The sequence below is a fragment of the Ciona intestinalis genome, chromosome 12, assembly GCF_000224145.3.
Source record: "Ciona intestinalis chromosome 12, KH, whole genome shotgun sequence".
Taxonomy (NCBI): domain Eukaryota; kingdom Metazoa; phylum Chordata; class Ascidiacea; order Phlebobranchia; family Cionidae; genus Ciona; species Ciona intestinalis.
The window spans coordinates 464,379-486,746 of record NC_020177.2 but is presented as its reverse complement, the minus strand read 5'-3'; the positions used below and the strand labels follow the sequence as shown (position 1 = coordinate 486,746).

Here is a 22,368-nt window from a genome sequence, read left to right as displayed (position 1 = left end):
CGTGAACTATTTTAATCTGTGTTATATTGAAGTCGTCAAAGCGCTCGCATTTCTACTCTTGCTGTAGGTGTATATACTTTTCCTTAAGAAATACACCAAACACTAATTACTCCAACCCAGTGGTCGGTAATGGCTTGTTCGAATTGTCAACCACACAATTAAGCATATAAGAAGCATTGACATAGATATAACATATTTCTGTACGTTATCAACTTTTCATCTAACACATATTATACACATACACCCCAGAAACCTAATTGTTTTGTTCTCTTTCGGTCTTTACATCCCATAATCGTGAAATCAAACCAGAATAACAGATTTCATCTATTCATACATTTGGGCGGAATATTTAACATTATTCTCGAAGCTATGGAAATTTTGTTGCAAAACCGGTGCAGTTTTACTTGTGTTAAAATTACAAAACGACACCATCAAGGCTACTTTTGTTCAAAAAAGTTAATTTGTTCTTGCATGATGTCGGGGTAACGATAATCGTTATAACCCGGATGTTCTGTTTCATACACATTGTGATTTTTTATGCATTAATAAAAACACTGACAAACTACTAGCGACCACTAGGTTGGAGCAATTACCTTAAGTGTCTTACCCAGGAACACAACCGCCTATAATATTAGCACATCGATGTTCTGCCCAATAGTTAAGATACGTGAACGTTATAACAAATTTGTCGAACAAGTTATATAGTGGGGTGGGGGAAGATGGGACACCTTCAGCACATAATATCTAAATATTTTAATCGTGTTTTAAACAATTAACAACGGTCTATGGAAGTCGTGAGGATATAGTTTTATAAATCTTTAAATTTCTTTGTTTACTACTAAATTAGACGAGAAAATAGAATAAACAGGTGTCCCATCTTCCCCCACCCTACTATACAGCAGTCTACACAGTCTATGAAACTTTTTCCAGACACTTACGAGAACCTTGTGGGTTCAAATGGTGTTATGATTAACAAAATAAACCGTGGGAACAATACCGTCCTACCCACCTGTGTATTATTCCAATTATAATGTTCTTGAGTTATTATTAACACGACAAATATTAGCATAAGCTGTATTAACGGGTTGTTCCAGCCAACATATTAATCAATTCTCACAAAAATAGTTGACGCGGCAGTTGATATTATACGGCCTATATAAGCTGACAGCACACCATGTATTCCTTTTACGTATTGTTTACTGTGTGGCTTATATAAGTTGGTACACAACATGCGCAAACCAGCGATATTCAAACTTTAAACATGAAAGTTGTCATTTTCTTCGCACTTTTAGCAGTTGCTTCGGCCAAGAGACTGTTTCACCAGTAAGTTTCAAATATGTTTTTAAAACTTATTAACGTATCGTATTATCTATTCGTACTTTTTTATTATGACCGAATACCATTTTAGAAAAGATTTTAAATGTTTTTATAATTATATACTATTGTGGGATAAGACGGGAAACCTTTCGTAGCCAAACTTTACATTTTTTAGTCGTGTTTTATACAATCAACAACGCTTTTTTAAGCCATGAAGATACAGTTGTAGGATTCTGTAAATACACTTTGTTTACTACCAAATAGGACCAGAAAAGAGAAAGAAAACATGTCCCATCTTACCCCACAGTAGATTGCAGGGAATGTATTCACTACTTTTGTGTTTTATCTTGTAAAGGGACCAGGTCCTGAGAGTTGAGCCCAAAGGATACCAACTCAAAGTCATTGAAAACTTAGGCAAAAGATTCCCAAACGTAAGTTCCTTTCGGCTAAAACATCTAAAATAAAATAGAAACAAATAAATAAAACGACAAAACTAGTTAGTTACTTTCTAGCTATATAGTAGGGTGGGAAAGATGGGACACCTTTAAATATCCTGATTTAGTTTTAAACAATTAACAACGGTCTATTTTGGAGTCGTGAGGATACGGTTTTATAATTCTTTAAACTTTCATCTTTAAATGTTCATTTCTATATAGGACGAAAAAATGGAAAGGCGTCCCATACCCCAAACCCCCTGCTATATTTATGACTTTAAACATGTTTTCCATTCAGATTGACTATTGGACAGACCTTAGTGAAGTTCGCCCAGTGGACATCCATGTACCGCTTGTATATCTTAGCGCAGTTAAAAGTTTTCTTTCAAGAAACAGGTAAAAAGTGTTTTCTAATTTGTTTTTTTAATACAACATGAGTTAATTTATGCTGTAGATCTGCAGTGTTTAGCAACCGCGCTTTTATTTTAAGGACATAGAAGTTGCATTGAAGAGTTTAATTCGTTGTATCTTCGTTGTCTTGGGTGTTATGTTTCATACAGCTCATGCCCACTTACGAGTTACCACGTATGTAACTTAATGGTTGATTATTTTAATATCTGTCTTCACAGAATCGATTACGAAATCTTCATCGAAGACCTTCAGGTTGCTATTGACAACCAAAAGTCAGACCGTCCAACTCAGATGAGTTTGGCAACATTCGATTACAATGTTTACCACACGATCGACGAAGTAAGAATCTGGCAGATTTTACTCTTAAAATACAAGTAACCGAATAAAAACATCGGAGCGGCCATCGCATGTCACACATGTAGCCTACTATCTAAAAACTTATAAAATCTAAAAACATATCCCATTAAAAACATAGAAAAACAAAAATTCTACACAATTTTAACTTAATTTTTCAGATTACTGCTTGGATGAGCGAAATGGTATCAACATATTCCTTCGTGAACCTCGATAATGTCGGTGCATCTTTTGAGGGAAGGTCTATTGACGCTCTTAGGGTAATGCATATCAAGTTACAATATCTTTATTTTGATTTTCTAAGATCACAAATTTCGGAAAAGTAATTTAGATGGATTCAATTTAACTATAAGAGATTGATGATGTCATTTTAGCCCAAATATATGTTTGGTACACCATTGGTTGGACTTCATTTCGTCGATTACGGATTACAACATTTCAGATAACACAGCAATTAAAAACATTCTTTCCAGGTTGTGTTTTGAACAATAGGTAACGCTTTTTAGAGTCACGGGACCACGGTTTTATAATTCTGTAAATATTCTTTGTTTGTCAACAAATGGGACGATAAAAGAAAATGAAAACATGTCTCACTTTACCCCACCCTACCATATAAGCCAAAATCAACTAAAACGTGCGAATTATTATGCGGGTGTTTGCAACATTAGATCAGTTATGTACCACAGGTATTCATGTACCCATATGACAATGTTTAGATCACCCTCTCTACAAGTTCCAATCCACCACAATTCGTGATCGACTGTGGACTTCACGCTCGCGAGTGGGTCTCACCATCAACATGCTTATACACGGTCAAATACGTGAGTATGTTATATACAACTATACTTGTGACAAACTCATAACTTGTTATAAGTCGTTACAACATAGGTGTTCTGTTAAATACGCTTTGTACTTGCTTTTCTTGCCACGTATATAACTTTAAGTAGTGGCCACTAGCACTAACCTAAAACAATTAGCCTTAACAGTTAGGGTTGTGGCGACGATACAAAGTTTACAGGACGACTTACAAAACCTAAATCTAAAAAATGTTGTTCAGTTGGTTGAAGCCCAGCCTGGAAGCGCAGAATATAACATCTTAAACGAAATGGAGATTGTTGTGATCCCAATTGCTAACCCTGACGGCTACGAATACTCATGGACTGATGTAAGTATTTTATATAAACCTATATATATAAGGTTAGTGTGAATATAAAACTTTAGTATAATCACATTTGGAAATATATAAAACACGTGGTAAACATTCGTATTTAAATGATAATGGAACACAATAAGTCCAGGCTCGGGTCACGCACAATACGTCTATTTAACCACAGCGTTCCCCGTTTAAAGCCAATCAAATCGCTCTGTTGCGCTTTGATGACAACGTGTTTCTATATAAGACGCACGTCCAAGCACTATATACCAATCAAGTCGCAGTTATTAACCCTAACAAAGCGATTTGATTTGGGAGATGGGCATACCAGTCTGTATTTTCGATATTTGGATATACGACGTAACCCATAAAAAAGGACGCGTTATAAAAGTATTTTGTATCTTTAGGACAGAATGTGGCGCAAAACGCGTTCGGATACCGGCCACGTATGCATGGGAGTTGACCCCAACAGAAACTGGGACGCAAACTGGTCCGGTAAGTGCAAATCGCATTGCAATATAATAGGATGGGGTAAGATGGGATATGTTTCATTATCTTTTTTGTCCCGTTTAGGTTAAAACAAAGAATGTATTGATCAGGAAATCTGGTATATAGGTGCTAATGGTAAACAATCTTACCCATATTCTTATATGTAACTGGTTGACATATTTTGAAGCGTATTAAGTTTTCAAGGTGTTCAGTTAACAGTAGACGAATATAAATATAAACATTAAAAAAACACAAATAGAGTAGGGTGGGGGAAGATGGGACACCTTGTCATTCTATTTCATCGTCCCATTTGGTATAGTAAACAAAGAAGAGTAAAAGAATTTTAAAACCATGTCCTCACGACTACCATAGATCGTTGTTATTTGTTTAAAACACGATCAGTATATTTGGATATTATGTGCTAAAGCTGTCCCATTTTCCCCCACCGTACTACATGAATGCATGAAAGTCACTATAATTAAAGGAAAACTTCAGAAGTTATAACATGGCCGATACTTTGAAGTTTCAGACAATCTATCAATTAATGATCACTGGGTTGAAGAGGCTGCAGTTACAAACTTACAATATTATACCCTATGACGTAACACCCACAATGGTATTAGGAGCATCAAGCCTCGAACCCCGAAATAACTATACTACCATACAAGATAACATATATTACTCCATTTGCAAAAGTTTAATCTTTACAGGGGAAGGCGCAAGTTCAAGTCCTTGCAGTGAGGCTTACTACGGACCAAGCGTTATGTCTGAGGTAAAAACTAAAGATAAACCAGGTTTACAATTATATAAGATTTCTTTATTGAGTTAAAACGCTCCGGAGTGAACATTCGGATTCAACCATGTTTTGCATTTTCTGTTGCAAAATATTTGTTTAGTTTAAGCAATTAAGTAAATAATGATACCACGTTTTAGATCGAAGTACGATCTCAGGCCAGTTTCGTTGGAGGCTTATCTAACGTCCAAGCCTACATTGACATTCATGCATATAGCCAGTACTGGATGTACCCATACGCCTGGACCCGTGCTCTTGCGACTGATAACCCGACTTTGGTAAGCTTTAAGATTTTGTTATGTAATGTAGTACCGTGGGGTAGCAGAATAACTTTAGCACATATAGGCTACCATCCCATATTTTTACAATTAAGAATAACGTAACTTTAGAGACATGAGAATACGGTTAGCCTATATATAGTAGGGTGGGGGAAGATAGGACACCTTTAGCACATAATATCCAGATATCCTGATCGTGTTTTTAACAATTAACAACGGTCTATGAGAGTCATGAGGACATAGTTTTCTATTTCTTTGAATGTTCTTTGTTTATTACTAAATGGGACAAGAAAATAGAGTTAAAAAGTGTCCCATCTTCCCCCATCCTACTGTAATTGTTAACATGGAACATCTTATCTGTTACCTAATTCCGATATTTTAGGGCGTGATTGGACAAAACAGCGTGAACGCAATTTACAGTGTGCATCAAGAATTCTACTTTGCAGGACCTATCTCCCAAGTCATATGTAAGCGTAATTTAGAATTTGTTTCGGCGTGGTAGGATAGTAGGGTGGGAGAAGACGGGACACCTTTAGCACATAATATCTAAATTACCTGATCGTTTTTTAAACAATTAACAACGGTCTATGGGAGTCGTGAGGATATAGTTTTATAATTCTTTGAATGTTCTTTGTTTACTACAAAAATGAGACGAAAAAGTGGAATGAAAAGATACAGTAGTGTTGGGGAAGATGGGACACCTTTTAACTCGATTATCTCGTCCCATTTAGTAATAAACAAAGAACATTCAAAGATTTATGAAACTATATCCTCACGACTCCCGTAAACCGTTGTTAATTGTTTAAAACACGACCCGGATATTAATTATTAAGATATTACGTGCTAAAGGTGTCGCATCTCCCCCCACCCAACTATATAAGTAATGTGGGGAAAGATGGGATACCGTTAGCACATGAATCAGATACTTCCTGATAGTGGTTTTATAAAATACCTATCGTTTTATAGCTTAGCGGAACAACGGTTTTATAAATATTTGAATTTCTTTGTTTACTATTAAATTGGACGGGGAGAGATAATGAAAACATGTACCATCTTACCCCAATCCACTTTATAAATAAGCTTTCTTTGGCTGTTCAGGCTATCTAGTATTTAACACACTGGTGGAAGATGGGACACATTTACATTCCATTTCCTCGTCGAATTTGGTAGTAAACAAAGAACATTCAAAGAATTATAAATCCGTATTTTCATAGACCGTTGTTAATTGTTTAAAACACAATCAGGATATTTAGATAACATGTGCTAAAAGCGTCCCGTCCTACCCCACAGCACTATGTATTGACGTCAGACATTGGGACACAATATAGGCTAATAAAACATAGTTTTTTCGCAAAATAATTCGTTTTCTTATTTATTACGTTACGCCCGACAACAACAACAAAATATTTACTCGTGTACTTGACGTACCCGCATTACTTTTACGCATTTAATTTTGTTAGATTGTCTTAACACTGGTGTTTTATTGCACACCATGTACGGTGGCTTCATATACATCATGCTCGGTTAAAAGTAGCCCATTGTAAATCTTTGTATGTGGCCCTAATTGTAGCAGCACCGAGCTTTGAATCCGGTATCCTCTGGTATAAAAGCGAGCTGGGAAACCAGTGTTAAAACAACATAAACCAGATGCTCACCAAGATTTTTATTAAAACTCTTCGAAAACGATGGCGAAGATCATGTTATTTAAAGAACGAAGAGAATAACAAGATGTTTAATTGATTTTTAACAGACGTAGCATCAGGAAGTACAGTTGATTACATGTACGACACTTTAGGAATCAAATGCTCTTTTGCTGCTGAACTCCGAGACACTGGAACATATGGATTCACTCTTCCAGAAATGTGAACAACCAACTTAGCTTATATATGCTTTGTATTAGTTTGACTGCGACTTTCTTTCAATTTTTAACCGTTTTTTCTCTACAGCTTTTAAAATGTATTTGCATCACTAAAATGTTGACTATTTTTAACTTTTCCTTAATTTACCATTTTATCACGATTTTCCTTCAAAAAATTAAAACTGCATTTTTTCTTTTAAATATTTTAAACCTTTTTTTATTTTCCAGTTTCATCCAACCAACAGCCGAGGAAACATTCGCTGGACTTAAAGTGATTGCTAATGCAGTTATGGCAGGTACTTGCCAATAAATAAAAGTTATTATTAAACGAACTAATAAATGAGGAAATAAAATGCAAGTCTCGGCATAATGTTGATTATATGTAGATACGTAGGTTATTACTTACCGATTTCATGAAATTTGTGGTTCCGCAACTATACCCTTGTGATTTGGCCTATACTTTACTATACGCTGGTAAACGACTATAGTTTAAAAAATGTCTTTGTATAAACAATTAGTTTGCTTACAAATAACATAGAAACATATCATGACATTAAACAAACTTTACTCTATGGTGCTTAATCCTGCAAAGCTTATAAATTTCTGCCTAAACACTGCCTGGTTTAGAAACTTCTGATGATAAATATACAATTGACAACATAGCAAAAATATTTTAGCATGCAAATTCACTGCCCTGATCACTAAAGTTAGAAATGTATAAGTTACTGAAGTGAAAAATTATTTTTAATATGTGACAAACTTGGCAGTTAAGTAGCAAGGTGTTGAATGGTTGATGCCTGTAAAACATATTAATAAATTAAACATATATACGGGGATTGGTAATATACTAATGGTACATTGCTTTTTACCCTTTGAGTTGTAATTCAAAAGCATGAGATATAAATTGGTTTGATTGAATCTTACAGTGACTTACAGAACTTCTGGATTGCTGTTGTAAAACAAATAGTCAAAAATGGGTTGCCAAAGATTTGAATACAGACATAAAAGTATTTGTAATACAAAATGATCAACCAAACAAAAGTGAAAGGCAGCAAATCACCTACAAGTTACAAGCGAGTACGGGGTGTATACAACAGAACACCCGTGCTATAACGACTGAGAGTAACATTCATATGTACCCAGCCAAAAACCGTATGTACTTATTATATGAGCAAGCCAATAATAATAAATTTACCCCAATATGGTGGTAGAGTAGAAACTACTCAAACATTGCATAAACTTTTCATGTAGCTTGAAATTGCAAGACAGCCATCTTCAACATTGTTATAATGAACCACTCGAAAATTGTCGCCATTTTTTGCCCCTTCTATCATTGCTGACAATCCTAAGAATTTGAATGTTTGAAAAGTAAATGTTAAAATTATAATGAATGTAGAGACTGCATTGTAAGTTATCTTAGCTATCAACTCCTGGAAGGGAAAGTTACAAGTTACCACGTTTGTAACTTTGTGGGAAATGATAATGAGTGCAATTTATTTATCCTGGCGTCATGGGGCAAGGACAGTCTTTGACACGGGTGTTTTATTCCATGCTTCTCGAGTCTGGTTACGAGTTACCACAAACTGCAGACAAAATGTTGGTTTTAATAAAACACACGTTAATTTTTATGCCATAAGATCAGCTCTCGTAAAGTATAAACGCCTAATAGCAATATAATCAGAACATATGCGCATACTCAAACAGCAATTCCAGTGGTCACTAAAGAGTTGCTAAATCCTCAGCCATACAGAGAAAAACACGAACGTTTACTTTTATCTGGAGAAGGTCGGAAAAGACAGAGAATCTGTTTCCCCATGGCAACGGCTCTTCCAAGTTCATATCCCACTCCCAACGATGGTTGGGTCACCTCAGCCACGACAACTAAAAGGGTGTGAAATAATTTGAATACAAACTTTAAAAAAATCGTATTTTCATAAACTTTATACAATCATAAGCCTAAAGTTTGGAAAAAGGCAACATCAGTTTTACATATTAAAAATGGGGTTGCCCAGGTTTTAATTGTAGAATAAATAAATGAGAGAGTCAAAAGTAAATTGCATAAACAACGACAACAAAATTTGGGCCAGATATTGCACTTTAGACCATTCATCCATGCTTATACATTATTTAAAAATGTTTTGTAAAAATTTTTGAATAGTTCAATAAGTCTGCAAAATAATGAAATATACATTATATTATTATTAAGCATGAATTTTTTAAGTAACTCGAATCTTTGTGGAGAGATAACTAAGGTGACAATCTACTGCAATCTACTGCAGTGGTAAATGACCATGCAATGCTGCGGTGATTTCAATGAACTGTGGCTTGAATAACTAAACAATATGTGTACTGCGTACCAACCTTTGGCATATTCCAACCACTCAATATCCCGATCATGTATTTCCTTATCGGTTCTTCCAACGTCCTCTGAAACAAGAATTCGATGTTAGACAAGAATCCACTGGTCATTTCATTTAATAATCACCATAGGGATAATGTTAGGAGTGGGTAACAATGATGCAGCATATTTCGCACGTTTTTAAAGTTAATTTTTAACATGAACACCCGATTTTTTGCAAAAAAATTATACAGTGGTTATCAGTGATGCACAAGAAGTTAAGAACCATTTTAAAATATAATCTCACTGGTTATTTGCCAAAGAATTACTGGAATCAACCATAGTACGGTGCCGTGGCAAAATGGTTAGAATAACTGCCTGTAGCCCAGAGTTATTGGGTTTAAGGTTCATTGCTGCTACCATTGTGGGCGTATGTGTCCTTGGGCAAGATACTTAACAGCAATTTCTACAACCCAGTGGTCAGTCTGCAGAGAATGGCAATTTCTGACGAGATCTCGCGCGTGCAAGACGGTTATTTTCCGTGTGCGCACATGCTATCATAAAAAATCGGTGTGCAAAGCGTAAGCCACATTAGGAAATCTTACTTATATATATAACTTAATACGTATTTTCTTCTTTGTTTAATTAATTGGCGTGCGTGGGACAAATTATGGCGTCCATCAGCAATAGTTTGTAAACAAAATTGCTCGTGCACCTGCCATACTCTGCAGACTGGCTAATAGGGTATGTGAATTGTTAGCCATATATATAAAAAATGGTAAATTTTAAGCAGGCACGAGGTGTATAAAACAGAACATATACGTGGTATAACGACTGTTGTTACCCCACCATGTTCTATGCGAGAATAAATAAGTTACATTCACATACGACTTATTATCCGAATGTCACTCTCTTTTTTCACAAGTGGGCGCTCATTTTTTTTTTCTAGGGACTTTGAAAAAACGTCGCTTTGGTGACATATAAAACGTGTATAGGTGTATTGGTATAGTATTTCAAGATTTTATAAAAAATCGTTTACTAACAGTAAGTTTTACAGTTTACAGACATAAAACTTAAACCCCTAACCCCCTAAAACCCCTAACTCGTGCCAATCACACAAAAAAAAAACTTTAAAAAAATAAAACGTATTGCACTGTGCGGTCTCGAACCCGGTAAGAACGAAACAAAGAGATTAATCGACGGCACGCAAACCGTTACACCACAGAGCCGACGATAGTTAACAGAACGAAAGAGCGTATATAACCTACCTAATTTGGGAAAGATGTTTTTACTAGTGTTTTATATATTTATAAAGGTTTTTTTAGTATTTAAGTAATTTGTTTTACACTTATTACAAATTTAAAGTGTTCCTTTGCGTATTTTTTTCAAAATTTTGAACTTAATAAGAGCGCCCACTTGTGAAAAGAATAGAGTGACATTCGGATAATAAGTTGTATGTGTTACATTCATTCATACAGCCATCCACAAAAAATAGAAAAGTCCAGCCCATCTAAACAACACATAACAGTATAAATACGAGTCGCTATAAGAGTAATTTTACACCAAACCAATTTAAACACACCTTTGATTATCCCCTTTTCGTTTACTTCAGTACTGCCAATGTGTTCCGTTAAAACTTTGCCATAAGTTTGCAGATGAGAAATAAGCTGCCGATATATTTCGGCGTCATCACGACCGCCTCTTATACTCCCGCAGAAATAGATGCAATTCTCATTCATATCGTACAAGATATCACTGTGTTATTTTATCTGCAGTGAGCAAATGCGCACGTGCTCATATTTGAACGAAACAAAACCCTTGCAAATAATTTAAGAATTGACCTGATAACTTTTCCGCCAGTGGGCGCTAAGTTTATTTATTATTCTTGTGGCGAGATTTCCACAAAACTAAAAACTTTTTCGCACATATTTTGCATTTGTCGTGTTAAAAATAACAGTTGAAAGGTAAAATCGTGTTTGTAATTATTTTTACATCACTCTCAAGAAGGCAAACGACGCGAAATGTCTTTGTTTGTTTTAACAACGCTAGGAGAAATCCAATTTTCATTGTACTTTCCTTCCCTATTTGGTAGTAAACAAAGAACATTCAAAGAAGTAATATAAAAGATTACTACCAAATGGGACGAGAAAACAGAATAAAAAGGTGCCTTATCTTCTCCCACCCTATACTGTATAATCACAATTGGAAATATCTATACAAGTTATGTGGTAAATATTCGTATTTATATGATAATGGGACACAATACGCCAGGCTCCTGTAACGTGCACTACGCCTATTTAGAAAATAAAGACTGGTAAGCAGCCACCATCGTTTAAAGCCCCATCCTGTAATATGTTTGTGCCGCGTATATTCAATTAAGTCATGTTCAACCCGCAAGTACCTTCCGCATACCACAGAGATTTAGGAAAACGGCACGCCTGTCACCATTTATCATTAAGTGCCAGTGTAACCCATGCAACCTACTAAATTAGGTTCGGCTTCTCGTTTAAAGTGTCGAAGCTTCGAGAAGCAGAAATTTAGTTCTTATTCGATTTATCTATTTTAGTAAATACTTGTTAAAACCGTCGAGTAGTGAATGGGTGATATGCGAGAGTAATTTAAAAGTTTTCTGAAAAGAAATAAGAAAGTAAAAGATTCAATTAAATCTAACAAATTTTAAGACATGCATAAATATTTAAGTAAAATAGTTTATCTGTTTTAAACCAATGCGGCGTAACGGTATAGCTGAAGTAAATATTCGAGCTAGTTTGTTTTTTCATAATTTTGCGTGCGCAGGGGGTATATGCGTGCAGAGAATGTTACTTTTCATGATTTTTAAACGTTTCATGATTTTGCCCGCCCAAATGCCATGCAGAGAACGTTACAGATTTGAAACTTTTCACCCTCGGGTTTTGCACGAAGCCTTGCACGAATTCCGTATTCCGAAATTCGTGCAAGCTTATAATACCGTATAGCACTGCACGATGTTCGGCTGAATAAAGCGATGGAAATAACATATCCCGTTTTCTTAAATTCGTGTAAGCATATAATACCATAGCATTACAGCTTGGTCTCACATTACACGCTGGTACAGCGGCAAACGCTCCGAAAATTAAGTTTCTCTGTCTCAAGTGCTGTGTTATAAGTTATCAATATTAAACAGTTGTTTTCGTATTATATTATACTTTTAGATCAGATCAGTATAAGAATAATAGAAACTAACGAAGTATAAAAACTCACTATGACAATTTTTCCATTGGCGGCTGTTTTTGCTTTTGTAGTCGTCGTTGAGATTCAAGGCCAGGGTTCTCGTCACGTGATTCTATCATGCGGAAATGACGACACAGCACAGAAGGGAGAACCAGGGTTTCCTGGTAAGCGGGGACCATCGGGTGAAAGGGGGTTGCAAGGTCCTGTGGGACCAAAAGGTGACGTAGGTCAATGTGATCCGACTTGTAGAACGAAATACAACCAACTGAGTGAGAGGATGCAAAGGTTGGAAAGATATGTTGAAGAATGTAAGTTCGGTGATCTTGTGAACAGCATTTTGTTCGAATTTTATAATATAACTTTGCCCACAACTGTCTCAGCTTCGCCAACAACTGTTTCAGCTTCGCCAAAAACTGTCTCAGCTTCGCCATTAACTCAGCTTCAACCCAGATTCGCAAATTGCAAGCAGGCATTAAATTTGGGTTTTAATGAAAGTGGAATCCATTCCATAGTCAACCCGAGGCGGAGGAACGGTCAACGTATGGAGGTTTACTGCGATCAAACAACAGACAACGGAGGTTGGTTGGTAAGTTTGAAACATCTTAATATTAACCGCTGTCTATACCACGTTTAACTTACACAGTTTTTCCAACGAAGAACTGACGGTTCTGAAAACTTCTATCGAACTTGGGCAGAATATCAAGAGAAATTCGGAAATCTAAGCAACGAATTTTGGCTTGGTTTGTATTCAGAGACCCTAGTTCATTAAAAAAGTAGCGGAACACTTTTTGTTATAAAAGGGGGGGGATTAGAAAACCTGCACGCTTTAACGTCGAATGGAAGTTACGAGCTGAGGGTGGAATTAGAAGATTGTGAGAATGATAGAAGATACGCCAAATACAGGTAAGCTAACACCAGATGAATCAATTAAACTGAAATATAAATTATATAAATTATTTCTTGCAGTTCATTCGCAATTGGGTCGAGTGAGCAACAATATACGTTGACGGTGTCTGGATATTCGGGAAACGCAGGTAATTTTTTCTAACGCTTTTTTTATCATAATTAAGAAAGATCTAATTAGTTGAATATTACAGGGGATTCGTTACGTCTACACAATGGTAGCAGGTTCACAACATTTGATCGTGACCATGATGAATGGAGTGGTAACTGTGCCGTGGATTATCATGGTGCTTGGTGGTATCGTGGTTGTTATCATTCCAACTTAAACGGGGAATATCTAAACTGTCAAACCGACAGCTACAGAGCTGCAAGTTGGCATCAGTTCCGCGGACATCGATATTCCCTTAAATTTATAGAGATGAAGTTCAGACCCATTTGAGCGTCATTTACCATGCGATAACTTTAACTTCATGTATATATGCAACTAATATTACCGCAGGTTATCGCATATGGCTTAAAAATAAATTAATCACTATCAAACTTCTTTTTTAATATTTGAGAACTTAACTAGTTATACGCATTGGCGGGAATTGAAAAATCACGTGTTTGTACCAGGTTGGTGAACTATATTTAAAATCTACAGCGACATCAAGAAACGGTCATTCAAATTAATTTATCTCGTTAGTGGGCGCAAAAGCATGACACAAAGAATATGCATAACATATGTTCATATAACACATTAGAGTAAACTTTAAAAACTATCGATACATCGTATTTCCCGAATGGTCTTGTGTTGCCTTTGTGGCGAACTGTGTAGTTTGCGGATTTATTTATATTATAGTAGAGCGGGGAAACTTACTTTACATTGTTGCTAAGCAAATTGGGTATTGCTACACTATTTTTCGCACAAGCCATTTCTTATAAATTGTCTCCAAGTGAAAGTGCCTGAATTTCGAATATATTTTCTAATTATTATCTTGTTATTATATCAGTATTTTATATTTGTCGCCAAGAGTATACCAACCATACACAAAGTACTGCATATACCATTAACCATGAAGGTTCGCGAAAATTTCAGGAGTAGAGTTTGCGAGCTAAAAAGTTTGGGAAGCCCATGGCTAAACCACAGTGATATAAATACTCAGTTTTAATCGCTTAAATCTTCTGCCTCTGTACCATCAGTATAAACACTCTCTGTGTCTGTGACGTCACCCCCTGAAATTAAATTGATCAAAGTTTGGAAACGATTTTCAATTTCTTCTTTCGACCGCTTCAAAACAGATGCAACCTTGTAAAGGAAAAAGTAAATTTATTTACTCATATAGTACTGTGGGGTAAGATGGGGTGCAGTTAGCACTCAAATCCCATATTTCCCGATCGTGGTTTTAACAATTAACAACGCTCTTTTAGAGTCGTTAGCTAGGGTTGTACAAGTCTGTAAATAAATATTCTTTGTTTAAGACCAGATGTACGGAGAAAAGAGAATGAAACATGTCCCATCATGCCCTGCATCTCCCATCATACCCCGCATGTCCCATTATACCCCGCTGTCCCATCATACCCCACATGTCCCATCATACCCCGCATGTCCCATCATACCCCAACCTACTATACTTTATGTCCCAACCAAGGAAATTTAAGTTTTATACATAAGATCTATTTACTTATATATTCTACCTAGTAGCAACAACAGCAGAATGCAACAAAATGATCCAATCTTAACACCGTAACTTACTTTGGAAAATGTTTGCTCTGTAGCTCCGTCTAGTTTACAATGGCCGAGTAAAGTTGCGTCATCTTCTCTTGTCCACTGGAGGGCAGTATCGACATCCTTGGCTTCTGTTAATTGGGGAGTTTGAATATAGTTGGGTACCTTGGGTTCACCCTATATGTGGTGGCTTCATACACCTCATGCCAGCTTATAAATTACCATGCACATGAAAATAAATTACATATTTAAAAAAAAAAAATTTTTTTTTATAAAAATAAAAAAACATTTTTTTTCTTTAGTTTTTTTTTTTTTATTAAAACCCGAAAAAGATGAAGTTGGAGCAAAACTCACGATCCTGAAGCTGATCTTCCGACTTCGGGGATCGGGATCCTGTAGGAGTGATTGGGAGGGAGGAGCCATGGGAGGAGGAATGAAGATCGGGAGCGAGTTTGTAATCGGATAACGAAACCGAATCTTGGCTCGCTTGCGTTCCAGTGGGGGTGGGTGGCCTGTGTGGAATAATGGGGGTAACTTGACAGCGGGCATGAGGTGTATGGAACGGAACACTGGTGTAACACACTGAATGTAATAATGTGTAAATAGAATTTACATATCCTTGCATGCAGAGGTAAACAACAGTCGTTATAACACGGGTGTTCTGTTCAGACCATTTGTGCCTGCTTACGAGTTACCACGTATGTAACTTATTTATCCTCGCATGGCAGGGCACTGATAGTCGTTACAACACGGATGTTCCGTTTCATACACCTCATGTTCACTTATGTATTACCACATATGTTTACAATGCAACTCACTTATTTACAGATATTGAAACACCGTCTTCATTATGTTGTGAGTTACAAGACAAAGCATCTTCTGAAATAACTCCAACGTCAGCGTGTTGTATTGCTGTTGTCGATGCTCTGCAAATATAAGGTTAATTACAACATTTGAGGTTTTTATATTTACTCTGTGCGGTGGGGAAACAACATGCGTTATAGGACTGTTGTTCTGTTTCACCCTTTGTTTGCTTACAAGCTAGTGTGACCACTGGTTTGGAGAAATTATCGCCAAGTGTCTTGCCCATTGACACACATAACAGCAGCAGCATCGAGTATTGAACCCGGTACCCCCCCAATTACAACGAAACCCACGTGTTGGGAGGCTGTGTTAACCCATCTTCTTCCTCCTCTTCAACTCCTAATCTCGGATGTAAATTCCAATCTTCCCGATCTTAGATGAAAAGATTGAAGAAAAAAAGAAAATATAGAAATAAACAGAAAATAAAGAAAAAAATCTTGTTTTAAGAAAGTGTTTTGTTTCATACACCTCGAGGCGCTTGAGAGTTACCATGTATGTAACTTTGTTGGTGATTGTTTATTTTTATGGGTGACAATTATGACAACAAAGGACCACTGGGTTGGAGCAATTTTCTTTGAATTACTTGCCCGAAAACACACAGCCCAAAATAGCAGCGTTGAGCCTTGAACCCATTACCTATTGAGTACAGGCAACCATTGAGCCACTGAACCAGTACATAAAGGTAAAGCTACAAGCACAAAAGCTAACCAAAAACACTAAACCACAATTCAAGATGCAAAATAAAAAATCTTACTTTTGTCTTTAGTTTTACATTTTGAAACGCGCCTTGGTTTTTTAATCGATTGGTTGTTACTAGCAACTGTTGGTTTCTGTTTGTTTGAAACTGGGAATTTTGTTGAACTTGAAATGTTTGCTGTGAGAAGAGTTCTTGTTTACTAAAGATAAATTACACAGAAAAATACTAAAGTATTATAAATATAGAAAACCATTCTAAATGGCTGAGGTCCTACAGTAAGGCATGACAAACTTAGACCAGAGTTGACCCATTACCCCAACACCCAGGGTGTTACCGCATAGACCTCACCAGCTGTTGAAGCTTGTCGCTTCCCAAAGGTAGACGACAAGGGCTTTAATGGTAATGGATGGAAGATCTAATTTTTTTGCAAACAAGTATTCCACGATTTTTACTTTTTAAAATAAAGTTTAAAAAAAAATTAAGTTAGGAGAAATACCTTCCTCAGTACCAGACAGGGGATTTCCCTCACCCGAGAAAGGAACATGTATTTCTTCGAAACCTGCAGGGGCACCAGATTCCTGGGGAAACATAGAAATAAGATTAAAAAGGTAAACGAAGTGTTATTGATTGTTTTTACGTGTGGCTGACAATTTAGACAATCCATTAGTGACCACTGGGTTGGAACAATTAGTGACCACTGGGTTGGAACAATTAGTGACCACTGGGTTGGAACAATTAGTGACCACTGGGTTGGAACAATTAGTGACCACTGGGTTGGAACAATTAGTGACCATTGCCATTAAGTGTTCGATTCTGCGTGGGCAAGATCCGTGAGCGTTCGGTTTCAACAAACAAATATCATGAAAATCAGCTCAGTAAAAACTCTATGTATGCTAATTTAAAAAAGTCACTTTATTTAACAATAACAGTTATGTAACCAACTTTTAGAAGGTCATCTGTCCAATATATTTCTTCCCAATCCCCATTAAGTCGACTTTCAGGAGGTCGCTCGTTATCAAAAAACATTAAGAACTCTTCCTGGAGGTAAGGATCCGACTTCAGCATTGTGAGGATGTTGCTCTTCATCTGGGAGGCGAGGATTAAACGATGTTAAGTTAAATTTCCTTTCATTTTCACAAGGGTAAAAATGTATAAAAAAAAAATATTATTATTTTTTTTAAATATATATATATTTATTTTTTAATTTTTAACCCCGAAAAACAAAATATCTTTTTTTAATCTTCACCTCATTTTCCTTATACACAGCACTCTCTGCCACTGATTTGAAAGTATTGATGATTCTGTTGAGGTGTTGTGGGTTGTCTTGGAAACGGATCTCCAGTTGTCGTAGAAATTTACGAGCTCGTGCATAAACTTGTTGCTCTGGAAGCTGGAAAAGTTCTTAAAATTATTTTCTACTGTTTTTTTTACTCGCATTTCGGAACTTAAACTAAAAAATGTGGTAAATATAAAAACTTATTGTTGGTTGATGGAAATAATATAAACCTTTTTGCTCTAGTATAAAAATATTAACTTTATTTTAACGTTTCATCTGATATTCGGCAAGACTTCATCCGTGTTTATTAGAGCCCTCTCACTTATAGTAGGCAAATATCCAATTTATTTTAAAACTACAAAGTCAGGCCTAAAATTTTAGGGAAAAACTCATGTGTGAAAATGTTATAATAAAAAAAGTGATCAAAAAATTGTGAGTAATTTGCTAAGGGCTAAATATTTGCATTTCCCTGACAGCGCCCGACTTACAAGTCCACAAGCGTGTGCTTGTTCTGGAAGTAGAAACGGAGCAAATCCCTGGATCAGTTGAGGCCACGGAGATAAGAGTTCTGAAATCTTCTTAAATAGAATGGGAGGAGACAGACCCGCATCGAGAGCAAACTCGGACATAATCTCAAGGACTTGAATCAGAACATCCGGTTTGTCTTTTAGGACTGTTTGTAATCTGAGAGAAAATTTAAAATCTTTTTTTAAAACAAGGAAATTTTCTATTTAAACGATATTTCGAAGTAAGTAAAACACAAATTTGAACTCAGTGGCCACTGATACAGATAGGTTGTAGCAACGGAGGTAAAGGGTGAATGCTGTGACATGGTGTTGGACTTCACTTATGTGTGGCAGAGATTTAGACATTTTCGTCTGGTTTGTAAAGTTTGTTTATATGGAACATAACATGAGATAAATAAATTCATCATTACATTAAATACCCAGTAAGTTACAGCTGTGGTAACAAGCGGGCACGAGGTGTATGAAACAGAACAACCGTGTTATAACAACTGTCGTTGCCCTGCCATGCGAGGGTAAATAAGCTACATACATGGTAACTCGTAAACTCACTGTTTCAGATAACCTTCAGCGAACAACATTTCTTTTTCCACCCTCGTGGGATCTAGTTGAACTATCGTATCTTCCTCAAGAAGTTTCACTTTTTCAGCAGATTTTCGTAAATTTTTCGAAAACTGATCGTCAGAAGCAGAATTACGACTTTTCCCGCTGTTTTTCTTGCTTCCCAGGCAAGGAAATGTCCTGGGAAATATTAACATTAACAGAAAAGTGTTCTACTGGTGTATAACAGAAAAATTAAAATAGCTGTTTCAAAGAACGATCAAGTGCTATAAAATATGTAAGAGACAAAAATCAAGTCAAACGAATGGTTAACTTTAAGAGATCTGTATTTTGCCCAAAATAGCATCATTAGTCTCTCATTTAAATAGAACTGCTATTTTGTATTTTGTAACACTTGAAATTTAAAAACTGATCCTGCTAAAAATACCAGTTGAATAGATAATAGTCGTTTTTAACTTTTTTGCTAGAAAAACAGTTCTTGGGAAAAGTATCAGAAAAAGCAATAACGCACATGCAGGAAAAAGTTTTGGAACGAGACTTTGATTCAATTTTTTGATATAATCCCTTGGTCAAACTTACCTGTGGAGTCGTCCACCAAGTTTAGTGGAAGAAATTTTTGCTCGGCATTTTGCTTTCTTTCTTTTTTTGCTTTTTTCTTCTTTTTGCTCCTCCTCCTCTGTTGGAGCATCTTCCACATGCATCTGTTCATCCTCTGTCTCTTCCTCATCTTCCTCCGTACCTCCAACTTCGTCATCGCATCCAACATCCGAGGAGCGATTTTTTTTCTTTAACTAAAAATTTTAAAAATTAAAAAAAAAAATTGTTTTAACTAAAATGCGATAGCTAAAAATATGTGTTTTTTTAATCCAACATCCAAGAATTGTTTTTTAAAGCTAATTTTTTTTTATATATATATATATGCATATTTACTTTAAGTTTCAAATTAAATTTAAAAAAAATAAAATGGCAAAGAAATCTTTTTATTTTATTCTTTTTAAATTGTAATGAAAAAGATTTTTAAACTTGTTTAAACAATTAAAATTTCAAACATAATTTGCTGGTAGCAACATCAGCAGAACGATACAATAAATGCATTATTTATTAAATTTAAATCAAAATAAGAAATAAAACTTACACTTGGGGATAATATCTTGTTGGAATCAATTTTGTTTTTGTTTGACTTTTTTGACAACTTTGTAGAATTTTTACTCGATATATTTTCTGTCCTCACTTTTTTTGTTTGACTTTGCGGAACTTTTTGACCAACACTCTCAACTTTTTTGGCAGCAGGTGATGTTTCAATTTGTTCGGCCATTTTTAACCCCACTGATTTGGGCACAGAAAAGTTTTTGTCTGAAGTAACTTTACTCAGCGAGGAATTTATATTATCACTTAAATTATTTTCAGAAATTTCCTTTTCCGGAGAAATGTTTTCATTTAGTTGATCCACTTTATCTTTGTCCGAAAGTGCCATCTAAAAATTAAAAAAAAAATTTTTTTTGCACAAATTTTTTTTTCAGATTTTTTCATTGCTGTTACCTGATTGGTTGATGGTTCTGAGTCTTGACTCTCATTGGTTGAATTTAAAGCCACAGTTTCATCATTTTCTGGTTGTGTTTCAAAGGAAGTATTTGAGGTGTTCAAAACTTCCATTTGTGTTGGTGAGGAATTGGATTTCTAAAAAACCAAACAAATAAAAATAATTTTGAATAAAAAAAAATGATATTCTGAAAAACCAAACAAATAAAAATAATATTACAATTAGTTTTACTGATTTAAAATCATAAGAGGCCAAAATGCTAAAAAAACAAAATTTGTAAAAATGCGAAAAAAATGTAATTTAATAGTAATTTTTTTTATAACTGTCTGATAACCCGTCAGCGAGCATGAGGTGTTTGAAACCATATTAATCACTTACATACGACACGAAATATGCTCCGTGTTATAACTACAGTTGCACGCCACATAAAATTTACCAAACATTGTGAATATATATATAATATTTTAATTAAAAAACAATAGATGCATATATTATAGAAATGTAAGTACCAATTTTTTCGCAATTTCCGAATCTGTCCGGGGCTTTTTGACTTTTTGCTCTTTTTTCTGACTTTTTTTCCTCTTGTTGGCAATTGGTGTCCGGATGTTGCGAACCCAATCTTGTCGTTTGATCTTCTTCTTACCGGAGGACTCATTGTTATAGATGATGGGGAGAATGATTGCAGTTGGAGGTTTGGAGGTGGAGGGGTCGCCGGGGTTGTTTATTAAAACTGTTGAGGTGAAAACAACATTGTTTTAAAATAAGGAAAAAAATCTGTTTTAACAATTTTTTTTAAAAGAAAAATATTTTTTGGGGGTTTACCAATTTTTTAATGAGTGTAACAGCATTTTAAAATATTATAGCGGATTGTGCTTTGAAATTATGGCCAAACAAAGTTAGACATTAGGATAATACGGGATATCATGTGCTATCGGCATCCCATCTTACCCCGCAGTGTTTTATATAGTAATTCATAGAGATGTGCTGAGGTCGTAAAAGCTCGGGTTCGCCGAGCTTCAATGAAAAGCTCGGCACGAGCCCGAGCACCTATGACGTCATCAAGGAGAAAGGCGTACGAGAATACATTCCTATTCAGTCGAAAAGCGTCGCTAATAAAAATAATACAGAACACGTGGTTTGCGGTTAAAGAAACGTCTCGTTTCGTAATTCCCAGTGTTGCAAAATGTAAAATTCATACAAAAAATATTTAATTAAAAATTATTTATAACTGTTGCAGCAGTTTTTTATCAGATCAGAATTGTAGAAATACCCCTTTATCACTGATAATGTCACCGTCCGGATCGTCGAAAAACGCTCGTATTTTTGTAATAGAAAGAAATCCTATTAATAATAAAATCAACTTTTTTACGTCCGGCGCATCGGTTACGCTGCGAAAACACAGCGACTAGCTAAAATGACAGAACGGTTTGTCACGAAGTAAATATCGTCCCGGCCAAGCTTGGACAGAGGCCAAAAAACGTTGTTCGTTGGCACCGCGCAAGAACCAAAGTTTCGTAAATCCCAGTTGTAAGATATTAGTTTTTTCCATAAAATATTTAATTAGAAATTTATGTACACTTGTTATGTTATGTAACAGTAACACTATTGCAAAATCCGAAAGTTTAAACAATTTATATAAATCGTATAATTTATAANACAC

General features: G+C 35.6%; 4 protein-coding genes across 6 annotated transcripts in view; 2 read left to right on the top strand and 2 right to left on the bottom strand.

The window, feature by feature from the left end:
* The first annotated feature begins 1,187 nt into the window (after positions 1 to 1,187).
* On the top strand, positions 1,188 to 7,488 carry LOC100176951 (carboxypeptidase B-like). Its single transcript, XM_002121401.4, has 13 exons — positions 1,188 to 1,323; positions 1,673 to 1,748; positions 2,050 to 2,147; positions 2,381 to 2,501; positions 2,678 to 2,776; positions 3,233 to 3,337; positions 3,574 to 3,681; positions 4,077 to 4,164; positions 4,869 to 4,930; positions 5,092 to 5,229; positions 5,612 to 5,696; positions 6,980 to 7,091; positions 7,316 to 7,488. The coding sequence occupies exons 1-13, from the start codon at positions 1,262 to 1,264 to the stop codon at positions 7,395 to 7,397; spliced, it is 1,236 nt and encodes a 411-aa protein (XP_002121437.1). The 5' UTR covers positions 1,188 to 1,261; the 3' UTR covers positions 7,398 to 7,488.
* A 324-nt stretch (positions 7,489 to 7,812) lies between these two features.
* LOC100180921 (2'-deoxynucleoside 5'-phosphate N-hydrolase 1-like) lies at positions 7,813 to 11,243 on the bottom strand. Its single transcript, XM_002120737.5, has 5 exons — positions 11,008 to 11,243; positions 9,449 to 9,514; positions 8,858 to 8,968; positions 8,283 to 8,432; positions 7,813 to 7,884 (listed from the first exon to the last, which is right to left on the bottom strand). The coding sequence occupies exons 1-4, from the start codon at positions 11,162 to 11,164 to the stop codon at positions 8,311 to 8,313; spliced, it is 456 nt and encodes a 151-aa protein (XP_002120773.1). The 5' UTR covers positions 11,165 to 11,243; the 3' UTR covers positions 7,813 to 7,884; positions 8,283 to 8,310.
* A 933-nt stretch (positions 11,244 to 12,176) lies between these two features.
* LOC100179386 (microfibril-associated glycoprotein 4-like) lies at positions 12,177 to 14,169 on the top strand. 3 transcript variants are annotated; one of them, XM_026837120.1, is made up of 6 exons: positions 12,560 to 12,943; positions 13,016 to 13,221; positions 13,279 to 13,375; positions 13,436 to 13,538; positions 13,602 to 13,669; positions 13,733 to 14,169. In XM_026837120.1, the coding sequence occupies exons 1-6, from the start codon at positions 12,667 to 12,669 to the stop codon at positions 13,975 to 13,977; spliced, it is 996 nt and encodes a 331-aa protein (XP_026692921.1). In that variant the 5' UTR covers positions 12,560 to 12,666; the 3' UTR covers positions 13,978 to 14,169. The 3 variants fall into 3 exon arrangements, with proteins under 3 accessions (XP_026692920.1, XP_009860419.1, XP_026692921.1); XM_026837119.1 differs by having other exon boundaries at positions 12,177 to 13,221; XM_009862117.3 differs by having other exon boundaries at positions 12,559 to 13,221; positions 13,442 to 13,538.
* A 23-nt stretch (positions 14,170 to 14,192) lies between these two features.
* Positions 14,193 to 22,368, bottom strand: part of LOC100181700 (GON-4-like protein) — a 13,849-nt gene continuing 5,673 nt past the window's right edge. Inside the window, exons 12-26 of the mRNA XM_002119458.5 lie at positions 21,218 to 21,438; positions 20,708 to 20,845; positions 20,304 to 20,642; positions 19,748 to 19,959; positions 19,160 to 19,348; positions 18,572 to 18,767; positions 18,054 to 18,197; positions 17,750 to 17,893; positions 17,304 to 17,385; positions 16,865 to 16,984; positions 16,404 to 16,482; positions 16,065 to 16,172; positions 15,601 to 15,758; positions 15,274 to 15,377; positions 14,193 to 14,826 (exon numbers count right to left, since the gene is read on the bottom strand). Coding sequence (XP_002119494.2) covers positions 14,686 to 14,826; positions 15,274 to 15,377; positions 15,601 to 15,758; positions 16,065 to 16,172; positions 16,404 to 16,482; positions 16,865 to 16,984; positions 17,304 to 17,385; positions 17,750 to 17,893; positions 18,054 to 18,197; positions 18,572 to 18,767; positions 19,160 to 19,348; positions 19,748 to 19,959; positions 20,304 to 20,642; positions 20,708 to 20,845; positions 21,218 to 21,438 — 2,375 coding nt within the window. The 3' untranslated portion in view covers positions 14,193 to 14,685. The remainder of the gene's footprint in view (positions 14,827 to 15,273; positions 15,378 to 15,600; positions 15,759 to 16,064; positions 16,173 to 16,403; positions 16,483 to 16,864; positions 16,985 to 17,303; positions 17,386 to 17,749; positions 17,894 to 18,053; positions 18,198 to 18,571; positions 18,768 to 19,159; positions 19,349 to 19,747; positions 19,960 to 20,303; positions 20,643 to 20,707; positions 20,846 to 21,217; positions 21,439 to 22,368) is intronic.